This window comes from Apteryx rowi, unplaced genomic scaffold, assembly GCF_003343035.1.
Source record: "Apteryx rowi isolate R43461 unplaced genomic scaffold, aptRow1 scaffold_118, whole genome shotgun sequence".
NCBI classification, from domain to species: Eukaryota; Metazoa; Chordata; class Aves; order Apterygiformes; family Apterygidae; genus Apteryx; species Apteryx rowi.
The window spans coordinates 1,885,448-1,900,071 of record NW_020447397.1 but is presented as its reverse complement, the minus strand read 5'-3'; the positions used below and the strand labels follow the sequence as shown (position 1 = coordinate 1,900,071).

General features: G+C 37.8%; 1 protein-coding gene across 1 annotated transcript in view; it reads right to left on the bottom strand.

Moving 5' to 3' along the window:
* The window catches only part of ESR1 (estrogen receptor 1), a 184,378-nt gene that overhangs the window by 88,540 nt on the left and 81,214 nt on the right, over positions 1-14,624 (bottom strand). Inside the window, exon 3 of the mRNA XM_026083863.1 lies at positions 7,203-7,393. Within this exon, the coding sequence (XP_025939648.1) occupies positions 7,203-7,393 (191 nt within the window). The remainder of the gene's footprint in view (positions 1-7,202; positions 7,394-14,624) is intronic.

Sequence of the window (14,624 nt, the reverse complement as noted above, 5' to 3'; positions counted from 1 at the left end):
CCCCCATCTAAAATCCTGTAGAGATTTTTCCAGATTTTTTTCCTTCTCCTCTCCACATTAAACTCACTCTGCTACCTACCATAAAATTGAATTTTTTATAGTCTGGAGAAACCTTGAGCTAGTTGTCCATATATATCTGATCATACCTGAGGGATTGGTAGTTCATCCATTTTCTGAAAAGTACATTGTTGCTGTAGTCGCTATTAACCATGTCATTGTATTCGGTTCAGCATTTAAGCATACAGTTTTTAACCATTCTGAAGTACAGTTCGGGGCAACATGAAATACTGTTTAACTTTTTTAGTTGCTTGATAGGGCACAGCAATCAAACATAATCTTCTAGAGGAAGTAGAACACCATTAAAGCTAATAATACAGGATACATTAAGTACAGTTTCCAAGGGCTAGGAATTTTGTCTAGGAAGTGGAAAAAGCTTCGGACTTGGCAAAAGAAGAACCAGTGGCCATTTATAAAATCAGATAACAATCAGTGAGTATTCTCTACTTTCTGGCAAAGTATATTGCCTAACTTCAGAAAGGCTTTCCATGTTGTCTGGGGTGACATTTCGTATGTGAGCTAGGGAAACATAGTTCAGATGATTTCAGAAAATCAGTCACAGAGAGTTCCTATCATAGTTTACTGTTAAAATAGAAGCTGATATTGAATCAGGCTTCATAGTGTCTGTCCTGGATACAGTTCTATATAGTATTTTCCTCAGAGATGGGCAATAGACCAGAGAATTTATTTTATTAAATGTTATTCATTCACAGATGACATTTATATAGGAACAGCAAAAAGACCAGACTACTCTGCTAGTGAGACGGAAATAAATCTGAAAAAATTGCAAGTCTTCTGGAGTCTACAGGATAAGAATTCAAAATTATCTTGGCAAACTGGAGATAGCAGGCAATAGTAAGGACCAGTACAAATCACTGTGTTAAAACAGTAATAATCAGATGCACAAAACAAGATGGGGAACAAATTATTAGTTCTGTAGGAAAGCAGGCTTGAGCTTATTCTGCAACACACACTGACAATGAGCGAACAGTGTCGTGTTTTTGCAAATAAGGCAAGCCCTACAGTGCGATGGACATAGACGAAGACCATCTGCTAGGCCTGTAAGGTAAAACTATTGCTCTGTTCAGCAACAGCAAAGCATCTTCATAAAAGCAATCATACTTCAAGAAAAAAAGAAAATAGGACAAACTGCAGAATGTCCAAAGTAGAGCAACCAGAAGATTAGAGGTTTGGAAAACATGCCCTGTGAGAAAAGATTAAATAAACTGGGTTTCTTCAGGTTAGGTAAAAGAGACTGAGAAAAAGATGTGATAACAGTCTTCTGTGCAGAGGGAAAGAGAACAATTTGTTTTCTGTAGCATGATAGATAGGAGAATAAGTGATGAGCTTAACCTGCAGGAAGGAAGATTCAAATTTCATAATACCCTTCAAAGATAAGGAGAGTCAAACACTGGAACAGACAATAGGTTTTTAAGAAGCTGAACAAAAACATGTAAAGAATGACATAGTAACAGTTGATCCTATCACAGGACAGAACAACAGACTAGGTCTCAAGCTCCACTCCAGCCCAATGAGTTGCTCAGACCACAAAAAATAAGGAAGTGTCTTAGATGCAAATGTCTTAAATCCACATGCTTGCTGAATGCAGCATTTAAAACTTGTTGGAAAAGTACCACATTCAAAGTTGATTGACAAGGGGAAAAAAAAAAAGTATTGACATTTGCCTGTCAATAACACTTAAGTTTCTGAAACAAGATCACCGTGTAGATCACAAGATCTGAAACAAGATAAGAATGCTGATATTCAAAATGTGCATTAAGAGGCAATGATTGGAGCATGTATTTAACTCAAGGACCTCTAGAGGAAAAAAAATACTAAGAATCATAAAAATAAAGCAAAACACATTTCAGAAGAACCTGGATGATCACAGGCTGTTGGAACTGTCAAAATAATGGGTAAACCTTTCTGTCTTTCCAACACATTTTCTACACTTCAAACTTCTAACAGTCACCTACCTCTGAAACTGGAACTGTGTTTTTCCACCCTGAGACTAGATACTGGTCTGCAATCCCCTGTTATATTGGCTGTGATTACCTCTGCATGTCTCACTTAGGCTCATGTTCTGCAGTTTTGCTCTTTCTGCTAGCAACTCATAGAATTAGTGGATAAGCAGTCTTATTAGGGAGTTTCTGTCTTCTTGACTGCAGGATCTGTGCAGCATTTGCAGCCGTTATCAAACAGATTACAAAAATATCATGAAAACAGAAGGCAGTAATGGAAAGCTAAAGGGAAGATCTCAGAAACCCCCCAAAATGACAAACTTGCAATTGCTACATTGTGGTATTACCTGACCACCCACTTATCAGGCATATTTTACCATTGAAAGTCTTCTCCCCAGTTCAGAAGAAATTATGTATGTATGTACCACTCCTAATGTTAAAAAATTTGAACTACATGCTTTCAACGAAGTACAGCTCTATCACTGTGAAGCTAAACAACTGATAACACTCAAAGTCTACTGCCAAAACTCTCCTACTTGATGTTCGGAAGGCATAACTGTTAAATACAATCCACTTTCAAGCCACCCAACTAAAGGACTTCCCAGCTTCAAGATTTCCCACACTTTGAAGACCACTACGTCTATGTGATTTAAGACATAAATGGCAGGCCTTTGAAATTCCTCAGCAAGGCTATTCATTCTCAGATGCCAATCTATTCTGGCCTGCCTTGTATCACCTTGCATCACAGATTAATTCTTAAATGAATATTTATGAAATTTGCCAGATTTCTGTGCGAGTTTACAGCTGTGAGAAAAGCCAGAGAAAGTGTGCATGGAAAAATCAGAAGGACATATGAAGGAGACAGGAAAAGAGAACTGAAGATTTTTGAAATACTTTGGCAGTTCTGAGACCAAGATATACTTCAATGTAAGGAGTTACAGTTTCATTTGTTCTAAATCCCATGTGCTCCCACTGAGGGTTCTCAGCCCCATGCACATACGCATTTCTTGGACACTAGTCAGAGAAGCAATTCCTTCCTGTCCCATACCCTTTGGTGGCTATCCAAAAAACAGAAGAATTGGAAGGAGGGGGGAGAAAGAATGTGCGAGTTACAGGTGCTTTTTAATTTGTAAATGGCATTTGCAAGGCTGATGTTGAAATGCTTCATGCAATTCTGTTATCCAAATTTTAAAGAGGTTATTGGAGGTGTGGCGGGGATCAGAAAAGGTGTTAAAGGAATAAAGATAAAGGAAGTGACTCGGAAGATAGGAAGATATACACTGGGAGACTCAAGCATTTTAGTTTACTTAAGATATCAACATGATTTGATCATAACATATAAGAACTTCCAACAAGAGACCAATACAAGATACTAAGAGGGGTTCACGGAGTGATGTGAAAGCCAAAGTAATTCAWGCTAGAAAAATAATTTTTTTAGCAGATGGGAGAACAAATCACTAGAACAAGCAATCATTGGAAGCACGCTCTTGAGCCCACAAATCAAGGCTGGTGTCTTCTAAAAGATTTACCTCCATTGAGTTACTGGGCTCTGCACATGGATAACATATAAAGTTTATACTAAAAGGAGGCCAGACTTCATGATCTAATGGCCCTTCTTGGTCTTAAAATCCATAAATATTTTAATAGAGAAGTACAGCGTGCTGTGATGTGACTGCTTGTTATGCCTCCGGATTCAAGTCAGTTGACCAAGTACATTCCTGAAGGCTGCATAGGCAGGGTGAGGAATAAAGCAGTTTGCTATCACCAAGCAACACGGTGTTCTTTGTGTCATATGATCTTTCTCTCTTGTGAAACATTGTACATCAATATCAGTCTGCACATTGTTTTCTCAAAACAAAATCACTAAAATTACTATTGGAATATAAGCTAGCAAAAGGGACTGACATTGCAAGTTTGGGAGGCATCTGAGATTTTCACCAACTGTCTGCTGTTTAAACAAAATTCAGTAATTGTATGCAGTTGAGAGACGGTCACTAATTCAGTTTGTCTTTTTAGCTTTTACTATTTGACAGCAAAGAAAGACTTTAGAATCTGAAATTCACAGAATATCTCCAGAACCATTCCATCCCCTCCAGAGGAAAATAAAGCCATCCATCTCTGGTAAGGTCCAAAGCGGATATGAGTTTTCACAAAATTTAAGTAGTTATTTATGCAAATAGGTAAACAAATGCTACCACTAGAAGAACAGATTACACAGTGAGGACAACAGATTACGCTATAAAGCTTGTTCATTGTTTGTATCCGTATTCACTTTTACCTATGGTTCTAATAAGAACTACATAGAATGATTTAACTGAAGCAGGCTAATAACATGGGACTTCATTATAGCAATTCTGTTATGAAATCTCTGATAAAAATTATAAAACAGACCATCTCTGCATCTATGTCTATATTGGGAAATGCAGCATAGAAAAGCAGAAATGTAGTGTGGTTCTCTTGCATATGAAGCGTTTTACACTATAAGCAGCAGCAACAAAAATCACTGCTTCATTGCTGAAAGAGTTCTGTATTACAGTACAAGCAAGTCCAGTTTTACCTCAAAACAGTTGAATCATATGATTTCCAAGGAATTTTATCCATATTTTAGGAATGCATATCATATATACATTCCCTATATAATAATATTTACACATTCTTCTACACACACTCCTACACCTATAGCACCTAGAAATGGATAGTATTAATCACAACCTCTTTTATATCATTATTATCTCCAACATAAACGGTGTATTTTCTCATGTATGCTGAATCAAAAAATTACCATCATTTTAGTAAATTGGGCATATGTTCAAGGAGAATATGCAACTGCGAAGGTAAATATCTCTTCCAATTCCAGCTGGAAACTCAAAGAATCCCTTAGCTCATCAAGACTGGGCACCTATGATTTTAAAATTCCTTTACAGGGCTTTTCATACCAACTGTGATCAACTGATAATTACAATTCTCTCATAAATACCCATATTCTTGAATTATTTTCTTGATACTAATGGAAGTCATTTCTTATGATAGCCATTATCCACATAAGACGTGGATCAATTGGAGAAAGTAGAGAGGCATTCAACAAATGGGATCAGAAGTCTAGAAAACATGTTCTACTGAAAGAGTTTGTTTAGTCTAAAGAAGAGAAGACTGAGGAAAGATATGATAACAGTCTTCAACTATGTAAAAGGTTGTTTCAATAAGCCTTCTTCATGCCCACAAGGAAAATGGCAAGAACCAATGGGCTTAAATTACAGCAAACACAAGCTAAATTAAAGATTAAGAAAAGCATTTTAAGGAACACTGAGACCTTAAGCTTTTCATTTTTAAAGCTCTCATGTTTAAAAAATTGTATTAGGTATGTAAATATAGCAAGAACTAAATTTACTAATTAGTAAGTACTGTAGAACAAGTAGATGACAGATCCATTGCTGAGAACCATAACAATTTGAGACTAGGGCAGAATTATMCAAGTCCTGATGCAGAGCAGTGAAACTAAATGAAACAGTCGGATTCATTTCTTCTTCTTTAATGGCCATAAGCTGAAGATCTGTGCTATACAATTACTGGATAACTAGCCCTTTACTTTTGCTTAAGGGTACTTCAATTATCACCTTGCTGCTGGGTTGTCCAAAAGCCAGTAATGCCAGTAACAGATGCAGCAATTTGATTCTGTCAACATGGTGTTGCTCAAAATGATAAAAAGTAGTAGGGAAACAAGGCATACTTCTCATACTTCTTTAAAAAAAAATGTGTCCTGGATAAGAGGACTTAGTTCAGTTTAAGCACGAGGACAGAATTTCAAAATTGTAAAATTCTAAGAATAATTAAGATGCAGTCAGAGGACTCAAAGGTTCAGCTAAAAGAGCTGTTCTCCCTACTTCACAAGTTTAAATAAATCATTCTGATGTTAACAACAGAAAAGCATTTCAGCCTTTCTTCTTCCAGTCTTGCTTATTATTGACTGCTGGCTGTAACCACTGTCTTTTCTTAAAATCATTTAGATGAATCTGGAAAAGCAGAAATACAAGTAACTATTAACTAATCACTGACATTCAAATCATTTCACCAATGTCTCCCCTGGAGGCAATCTTTCACTTTTTTCTTTAAAGCTTGGAAAAGTTCTTGAGCTGAATGCTGGAAGTCTTACTTAACTCCCCTCAGTGGTACTCATGCAACAAAAAAGGCAATAATCACACCTTGTGATATGAGGCAAAACTGTTTCTCGCTATGCTTACTTTAAAAAAAGAGCAACAGGAATTTTTGTACGTGTATATCACCTGGAGATGTAAAAAACTACAGAGACCTAAGTAAAGCATAGTACTTTGCCAGTTTTCTATTTGGAAAGGGAGAATTTTTTTTCTATTTTATTCTCCAGTGTAAGACAGATACTAATAAGATTTTCAGTAGAATCATAATTTCATCTTACTCAGTTTAGGGGATGTTGCACAAAGCACAAAAGTATGCATTCCACAGAGTGACAGACATTTTAGTCAAGAATCACCTTGGTCACAGCAATTAACACTGCTCCTGTTAGATGCGCTCTACTCCACTGGACTCTTTGTACAGTACGCTTTTAGCCATGCCATGACTGTGAACTATATCATTCTGTATATAGTTCAAAACTCTACTTTTCTGGCAAATACACATATAATTTCATACAGGAAACCTTTCTTTTCCACATCAGCTCTCAAAAGACATCTAACATCTCCAAGTAGATGGGCTTTGGATTGAACAATCTTGCTAATGCAGCACTGAATATAGATTAAGAAATCATCCAACATGGATTAATCTTCATCTGACATGCAATTTTCAAGAAAAAGTTGTTTTGAATAAGAACTTGTTCACAGAAAGGAGCTATGCATATCCTGAAAGAGTTGTCAACTTGACCCAATATGGATTTTTAAATTAGATTCCTTACTACCTCCATGATCGGACATACAGAAGCCAAGCAGAATGTAGACAGGCTTTTTTCCCCCACAGTTGTCTGGGACTAAATAACAACATACTATATATCTGCCAATAGCATTCACCAAATACAGTGCTAAAAATACATGGGAGAGTACAGCAGTTGCTGATGAACACCCAGTAAATTTCATTCTCCTGGCCTCAGTCTGTAATCTCAAGTAGCTTCACAGTTTCCCCTAGAGTAAAGAGTTAAAGGGATTCACTTGAACTTATTACCTTGAATACTCCTTTTGAAAAAGGCTTTGCAGCCCTCACAGGACCAGACCCCATAATGGTAGCCTGAGGCATAGTCATTGCACACAGCACAGTACCGCGTCTCCTTGGTGGACTCCATGGACAGGCTCCCTTTCTCGTTGGTACTGGACATCCTCTCCCGGATGCTGTGGCGCCTGTTATCGGAGCTTGGCCTGTTAAAAACAGAAAACAAACACAAAACTCTCAGAAATGTTAAGTCTCATCCTCTCCTGAAGACTGTAGGAAAGAAGAGCAGATCTAGTTTTGAAGCAACAGAGTTGCAGCAAAAAAACTCATCTTTTATCACCCTCTGTCCTCTTCTAATTGGAAAGGTGTAGAAAAAACAAGATACAGGAGGACTCTTTCTCACAAATTAAGTTGATGTTATCAGGGCAAAATCTCCTATCCAAAGGGAGATTGCAGTATCAGTAGGTACTGTGAAAAATCTGAGGCAAAAGACACTTTATGTTTGCATCTGAATTTGCAAGCCATCTAAATCATTTATCAGGCTGTTTTCAAGTGTTATTGCACAACTAAGTATGCAAACTTTCCTTAATTGTCAAGGATACCATATTGCATAGAATTAATCCCTATTCTCATTATAATACCACTCACATGAAAACTGTAAAAGTGTTTTTTATGCAATAAGAAAAATCAGAACATATTAAAAATTGATGCTGAAGAGTTTTTGGTTTAGTAATTTACAGGTCCTCATGTGCAGTACACAGCTGAATGAAAACTGAACAAATCTATAGTGGAAATGGTAATGAGTTTACCTCTAGTAAGAGGTTATTATGGGTAGTTACTGCAGGTTTGGTAAACAAGATTCAAAAAGATGAGAGGATGTGCAATCACCAAGAGGAACAGCATCAATCTCCTTTCCATCTCTTGCTTTCCATTAGAGAGAGAATCTGCACTACAAAGTGCCCAAAGGGCAAGTACAACAGGGTGTGACATGAAGAAGCCTACTGTATATATTAATTACCCACTTACCATGCATGCTTTAATTGCTGATTAGTGAATAGGTGGCACTTATCTCGTCAGAGCCCCATCCTTTTCTCAAACACATTTATCCTGTTTTTTGAGCCTGGGAAACTGGGGGCTTTCTCTTTCAGATTCCTTCTTACATACCTAATTTTTCAGTATTCCCTCCTTCAGTGCAGCAAAACTTCCTGTGTTTTGATGAGCTGAGGTGTCTGGCACCAAGAGCACCTTCCTGCTCTAAGCCAGTACTCCCCAACAGTCTTCTGATGACTCGTACGCTCAACTGCTTTCTTTCATCTAGCCAAAATTCCCTGACGTCTCCTGCCGCAGTCCGTTGCAACTCCCAAATGTTCATACCAGCAAAAGCTACCTGGAAGCTCTCCCATGTGCTGCCAGCCATCCCCTGGAGGCACTTTTTATATGCTTTCTTCCCCAAAATATGATATATTTTCATTTAACAGCTTTGAACGAATATCACAGTCATTACAGAAACTTAGAAACACGTTAGCTAGCAGAGACTGTTACTGGCATGATTTAAGAAAGCTGCTTTTTTTAAATCCAAAGTTTTGTATCAAGCCAGTTCATTTTGAGCACTTATTTTAATATTTTTGGTTTCCATGGGACTTGTACAAGATAGAAAGAACTGTAAATGGTGAAGTGCTGATATGGCAAAATTCTGTTTTCTTGGTGAAATCAGAAAACCAGGGGAGATCAGAATTCTGACAACTTAACAACCTAAGCAGAAAAAAAATCCTTGCATATTTTAGATTTTAATGTGTAAAAAGGTGAAAACAGTATCATTAACAAACAAATTAGTATGTATTCAACACATACATGGTTGCATGTAACTACTTTTACCAACCTGCCAGACCTAGACAGTTTTCTTATTCTTCTCCATGTCCTGAATCTTCCTTTGAATGTATTTTATCTCAGTGCCTCATTTAATTGACTTCATTTTTTTCTGCTGAGCACTGATCAAAGCTGTTGTTTCTTATCTCCTCCACCCCATTCCCCATCACCTGCAGCTGGATCACTTAATCCATTCTCCCTGTATAATTTTAAATTAACCAAGATGTGCTTTAAAAATAATAATAAGTTTAGGTGTATATAAATGCAAGAACATTTTAAATATTTAGATTTAAAGAAAAACTGCAAGCAAGCAAATAACTGTCAATATAATTTTAACAGCAACAGATTATTATGTAGATTAGTTATACATGTCTACAGGATAGCTATTCATAATTTGATTTGTTTTTTCAACACTACTACAAATATGCATGTTACAGAAGACAAAATTCCCGAAATTGTTTTCATATCAAGAAGAAATGAAAATAAAGTACAAATTTATAAAGTCAGACTTTTAAAATATCTTTTAAAAAACAGTCCATTAAAAAAAACAGGGTAAAATGAAGAAAATATTGAGTTCCAAAGTAATTGGATATTTCTGTGGACATGCAGTACATTTATAACACTCCCCACTTAACAAAGCAATCCTAGTTGGATACAAAATAAAACATCTCAAATAATAACGTAAAACTAAATAGAATAACAAAATACCAAGGAGTATCTACCACAGAGTATCAGTCACCACTCACACCAGGTAATTTAAATTTCCAGCTTTTCAAAATATGTATTTTCACTCAGATCAGGACTACATTCACGAAGTCATTTTATTAAAATTACATTTAAGAAAAGAAGAGACAGAATAATAGCCTGAAACACACAATAATGCTTTTTCTATCTAGAACAGATAAGAAATCTCATGGAAGAATGTACCCTCCAAAGAGAAGAAAGGCGTATAAAGACTAGTGAGGAAGATGCAGTAAAGCCAGGCATACTCTGTCACGCTGCTTGAGGGGAGCCTACCCCACAGAGGCTGTCTGTCCTGCTCCCAGCATCAGGGCCACCTTTTCAGAGGAAGGCTACAGGCAGCTTGCTGCAAGTAAGTGCACAGGGGCTCAGCGGGGCACGGGACCAAGGAGAGGCAAGGGAGCAAGGCCACTGCTCCTGCCTGCCCATACTGCCCCTGCATTTCTCGTTTTACTTAGATCGCCATTGCCTTTCTGCTTGCCCATGCTCAGTCACATGCTTGTTATACTGAAAGACCACAACAGACCTCTAATGCAGACCTTCACAAAACAAAACAAACCCAAAGATGGCCTTGCTGGCTTTCCTCCCCAAAAATCAGTGCCACTCAAGCAAACTTTGAGGCAAGGTTTTGAAAACTGGCCTTGCAGAATCATCACATTCAGGCTCTAGGGAACCACAAGAGGAAGCAAATAAGAACGCCCCAGTCCCATCCTCCCCAGAAATAACATCCTGCCACCTCTTTCCATTTATACCAAGAAAACTTTGGATTATCGTAACTGTAGTACTTATTCGAGGGGGTGAAGAGGCAAACTTTGGGGAAGAGAGGATCCCAGTAACACAGAGCTCGCTAAATCAAAGTATCATCTCAAATTTCATCCAGAAATCAGCTGCTAGCTAGTGCACATCACAGACCACTGATGCTGTGTGTTGACAAAAAATAACAGTCTGCCCTCCATCCAGTTTTCAGTTAGGTTTCAAGGGTTGGCCTTCTGAAGAACACATTGCAATAACTTAACCCAATTTAAATAACTTTGGCAAGACCATCCTACCCAAAATACAATAGCCTAACCTTTTCAACAATTTCCTTTGTAATCTATGCAAACAGAAACAAAAAGAGACCAAAAGCTCTTGACAACTATGTTTACCAAACAGAAACAAAAAATCAAAAAGAGAGAAAGCCCCAGAAAACCCCCTCCCTCCAAAGCCCCCAGTAAACAGACTAGATTAGAAAGTAAAAAACCACAGAGAGAGCATGATTTACTCCGCTCTTCTAAATATAATAATACAGCAGACATATAAAATGGAAAGTGTTTTGGAACCTACAGTGCAGGACAAACTGTCTTCTACACTCACTTTTATGTTTTCCACCTATATCCTCTATATATGTTCACTCAGTTTGTTAGCAAATAACACACCTCTGCTTTAAACATTCACTAATTGCCTGCAGCTCTAAATCAGCTAAAGAGATCATTAACACCATGTTGACTGTAAAGTAAAAGGAATGTGTACATGAGGAAATTAGAGTTTTGTAATGTAAATTCACATTTTTACATCATAATATTCTGATTGGCAAACAGGGTGAATTTAGACTATCCCAGAGTACACAATCCATGCAAGAGTGAGGTATGGGCCAAACTATTCACAACCTCAGCTTTATCTGAAACAAAGAGATTTCATGGATAGGTGAGATTAAGGTGATTAACGTAAGAATAGTTGTTTAAACAGGTGAAGGAGACACCTTGAGAAAGTCTAGTTTTCTGAATTTACATTTATACAAACAACTTAAATCTGCAGCTGCTAAACCTTTACAAAAACAGCTTAAAGTTCCCAAAGTAAAAAGCCTCAAAACCCATATTCACTTCAAATGCAACCAAAGTCCAGCCTACTTTCTAAACACTGGACTTATTATAACCCCATTCTACTATTCAACATGAAATTAGTTAACTTGCTGTTAGAATGTGAATTCCTATCTGGTGCAAAATACTTATGAAAGATTATTTGGACAGAATTAAATGCTTGAGAATATTTAAAAGACATCTCACAGAGAAATACTTCAATAGGAATGATTGGGTATACAAAAGACCAGAAAATTGCCAAGTAAATTAAGCACCTCAAAAGTGTACTTTCAGAAAGTAGCTCTAATGAATCAAAAAAATTGCATGTTATCTAAATGAAAATTGGCTTAAAAGAGGTATCCCAAGATGTCTAGGGTTGTAATTACACTCCATATAACTTGAAGGAGAAGAAGGAAAGTGTTATACGGAGTTATATCTCAAACTGATAAAATCATGGCATATGTTAGGTTAGAAGGGACCTTGGGGTGTCACTGGGTCAAACTCCCACTCCCTGCTGGGCCAGCTTCGACATCAGCTCTGTTGCAGCAGCCAGGGTGGGTGCTAGTACAGGCCCAGGAGCCGACAGTGTTCCTTGGCTATACCTGCTCAGGTGCATCAGGTTGACCAGGGCTTCTCTTTGGGGCTGAGTGCGAGCCATCCACAGTCGGTGGCTCTGAGCACGTTTCACTCACGCAGCTAAGCTCTCTTGCTCCCCAGGACAGGGTGCTCTCATTTATTCTGGCTGCTGGGAAAGACCCTCATGTAGCTCCTACCTGCACCTGACATCACCTGGGAGAGGGCTGCTTAGCCAGGGAACCAAGCCTGGGAACATGAAACAAGGGAGAGCTGTCGGGCTGGTGTCTGGGCGTGGGCCCTGGCCTTGTTTAGTTAACTGATACAGACACAGACCCTTCTTGCTTCACTATTCTCAGCTTATTCCCTGATCTTCAGCAAGTTATTGTCTCTGGATGAAGTTTCAAAAAAGGGAGCGATTAACATTTTCCTTCGATAATGATGATGGGCCTTGCAGCCTAGTGTCTGCCTCATGAAACATGACATTTAAGTTCATCTGCAAATTCTGTATGGGATGAACATACACTCCTGAGTGAAAATAAGCTTTGGGATGAGAAGGAGCTGCCTGCAGTTCAGATCCGTATATGGGCTGCATGGCCGGCCACTGCCCTTCCCTCTTCCACAGCCTTGCACAGCTCCCTCAGCCTGTACGGCTCTTTCCACCAGAGGAAATACATGGAGAGCCCACAAGGGCCACTAGATAAGATCTGCCCAGCAGTTTCCTTGCCACCTATGGCAACACTCAGGGAGAAAACCTTCATGTTTGTTGGTTTGTTGTTCTAACCTCATTCATTTCAGGGGGTTGCCTCATTTTAGGGATTTGGATTCTCTCTTCTCCTTCTTCAGGGTGAGTGTAGGGACACCTAAACAGGCGTGCCTGAATAGCAGTGCCTAAGTCAGCATGGTGAATGGATAAGGTGGAGAAATAATTGACGTAAAGGAATGAGAGGCAATATGAAGAACTACTTCAAAAATAACAGAAGTTATAGGTGAAAGGAAGCTAAGAAAAAAGATGGCAAGAAAACCAACTGAAAATAGGGGCCGGTTCAATGCACAAGAAGAATGAAAAGCAATCAAGAGGAGATAAATTAAGAAAAAAAGACCAAGAAGTGAAGTTACACAGAAAGCGCAATATTAAAATATTTTAAACATTTACAGTATTTCACAAGGTACCAGGAAATTAATTTCACAGCCAGAAGACACTGGAATATTCTTATTAGAACTAGAATAAAGAACAATTTGATTTGGTAGCTAAAGTAAAAACTTAAGAAAAATAATTCCATATTGACCAAGAAATAGCAGCGCTGAGGACAAGCTTTGTCAACATGAAAGCAAAAATATATCTTTTTAGGTCATCGAACCTTCTTTTCCAACATGAAATCAAACATTTCCCTTGACATTAGTTTGATCATCTTCCTTCATCCTTAATTCAGGTTAATTTTAAAATGAGTGTTTGAAATACTGTATTTAGATATGCCAAAATTAAACATATCTGAAAAAAGGCACTCTACATTTATCTAAAGCCATTTGCTAAATTCAGTCTAAATCTGTGTATCCTTTCAGTCCCTTAAAATTTCATTTTTGACAAATTTAAATTTTTTTTCAGGTGTACCACTAATATTTGCAGACTGGATTAAATTCTAGAGATATGTGTGTATGCACACTCACTGCGTAGTCCATGGAGTCTCCAGAAACATTTACTGGAGGTTCCATCAACTGGAGAGAAAGGGTACCCAGGCTCCTGACTCACCTGCTTGATGTCCAAATTTGGATGGTTTCTATATTTYCTTCTCCCATAGCTTCATTCCAGCTATCAATTTTCCATTTTTTAGAAATATAAGTTAAATCATTTTGCAGTTGATCCCCTTAGTAACATAGAAGTTTGTCCAACTTTTCTGGAAAATGTAGAAGCCTTTCAGGGTGGGGGGGGCTAGTTTTTAAAAGGAGAAGGCCCTCAATCTATTTGGCAGTTCAACAGGCCTGAAATTTAAACTGGTACAAAAAATTGTTGGCAAGATAAGCTAAAAATGGGTCTTGATCTAAATATTGAAAATTTGGTTCTATTACATTTAAGTATGTGTTTTTGGTGCTAGCTAGCTGTTTCTCAATACTGTTGGAATATAAATATAAACTCAGCTAACAGGGTCATTTTCTTAAGTAAAGAGTGGTATTGTAGCTGTACCTCATGGAGCAGCCCAGAACTCAGAGTTCTGAAGCACTGGTAATTTCATTTTTTTCTTATGCACAGAGACTAATAATTTCTTGCTGTAAACAAAGTGAATACAGAGACATCCACACACATGCTTTATATAAATATACATTAAAATAAAACTAAGATTTTGAATATAGCACATGGCTGAACTACTCCTGCAAATGCAACTGAAACCTTCATTTATCCCTCCTGTGCATGTGCACACTATCT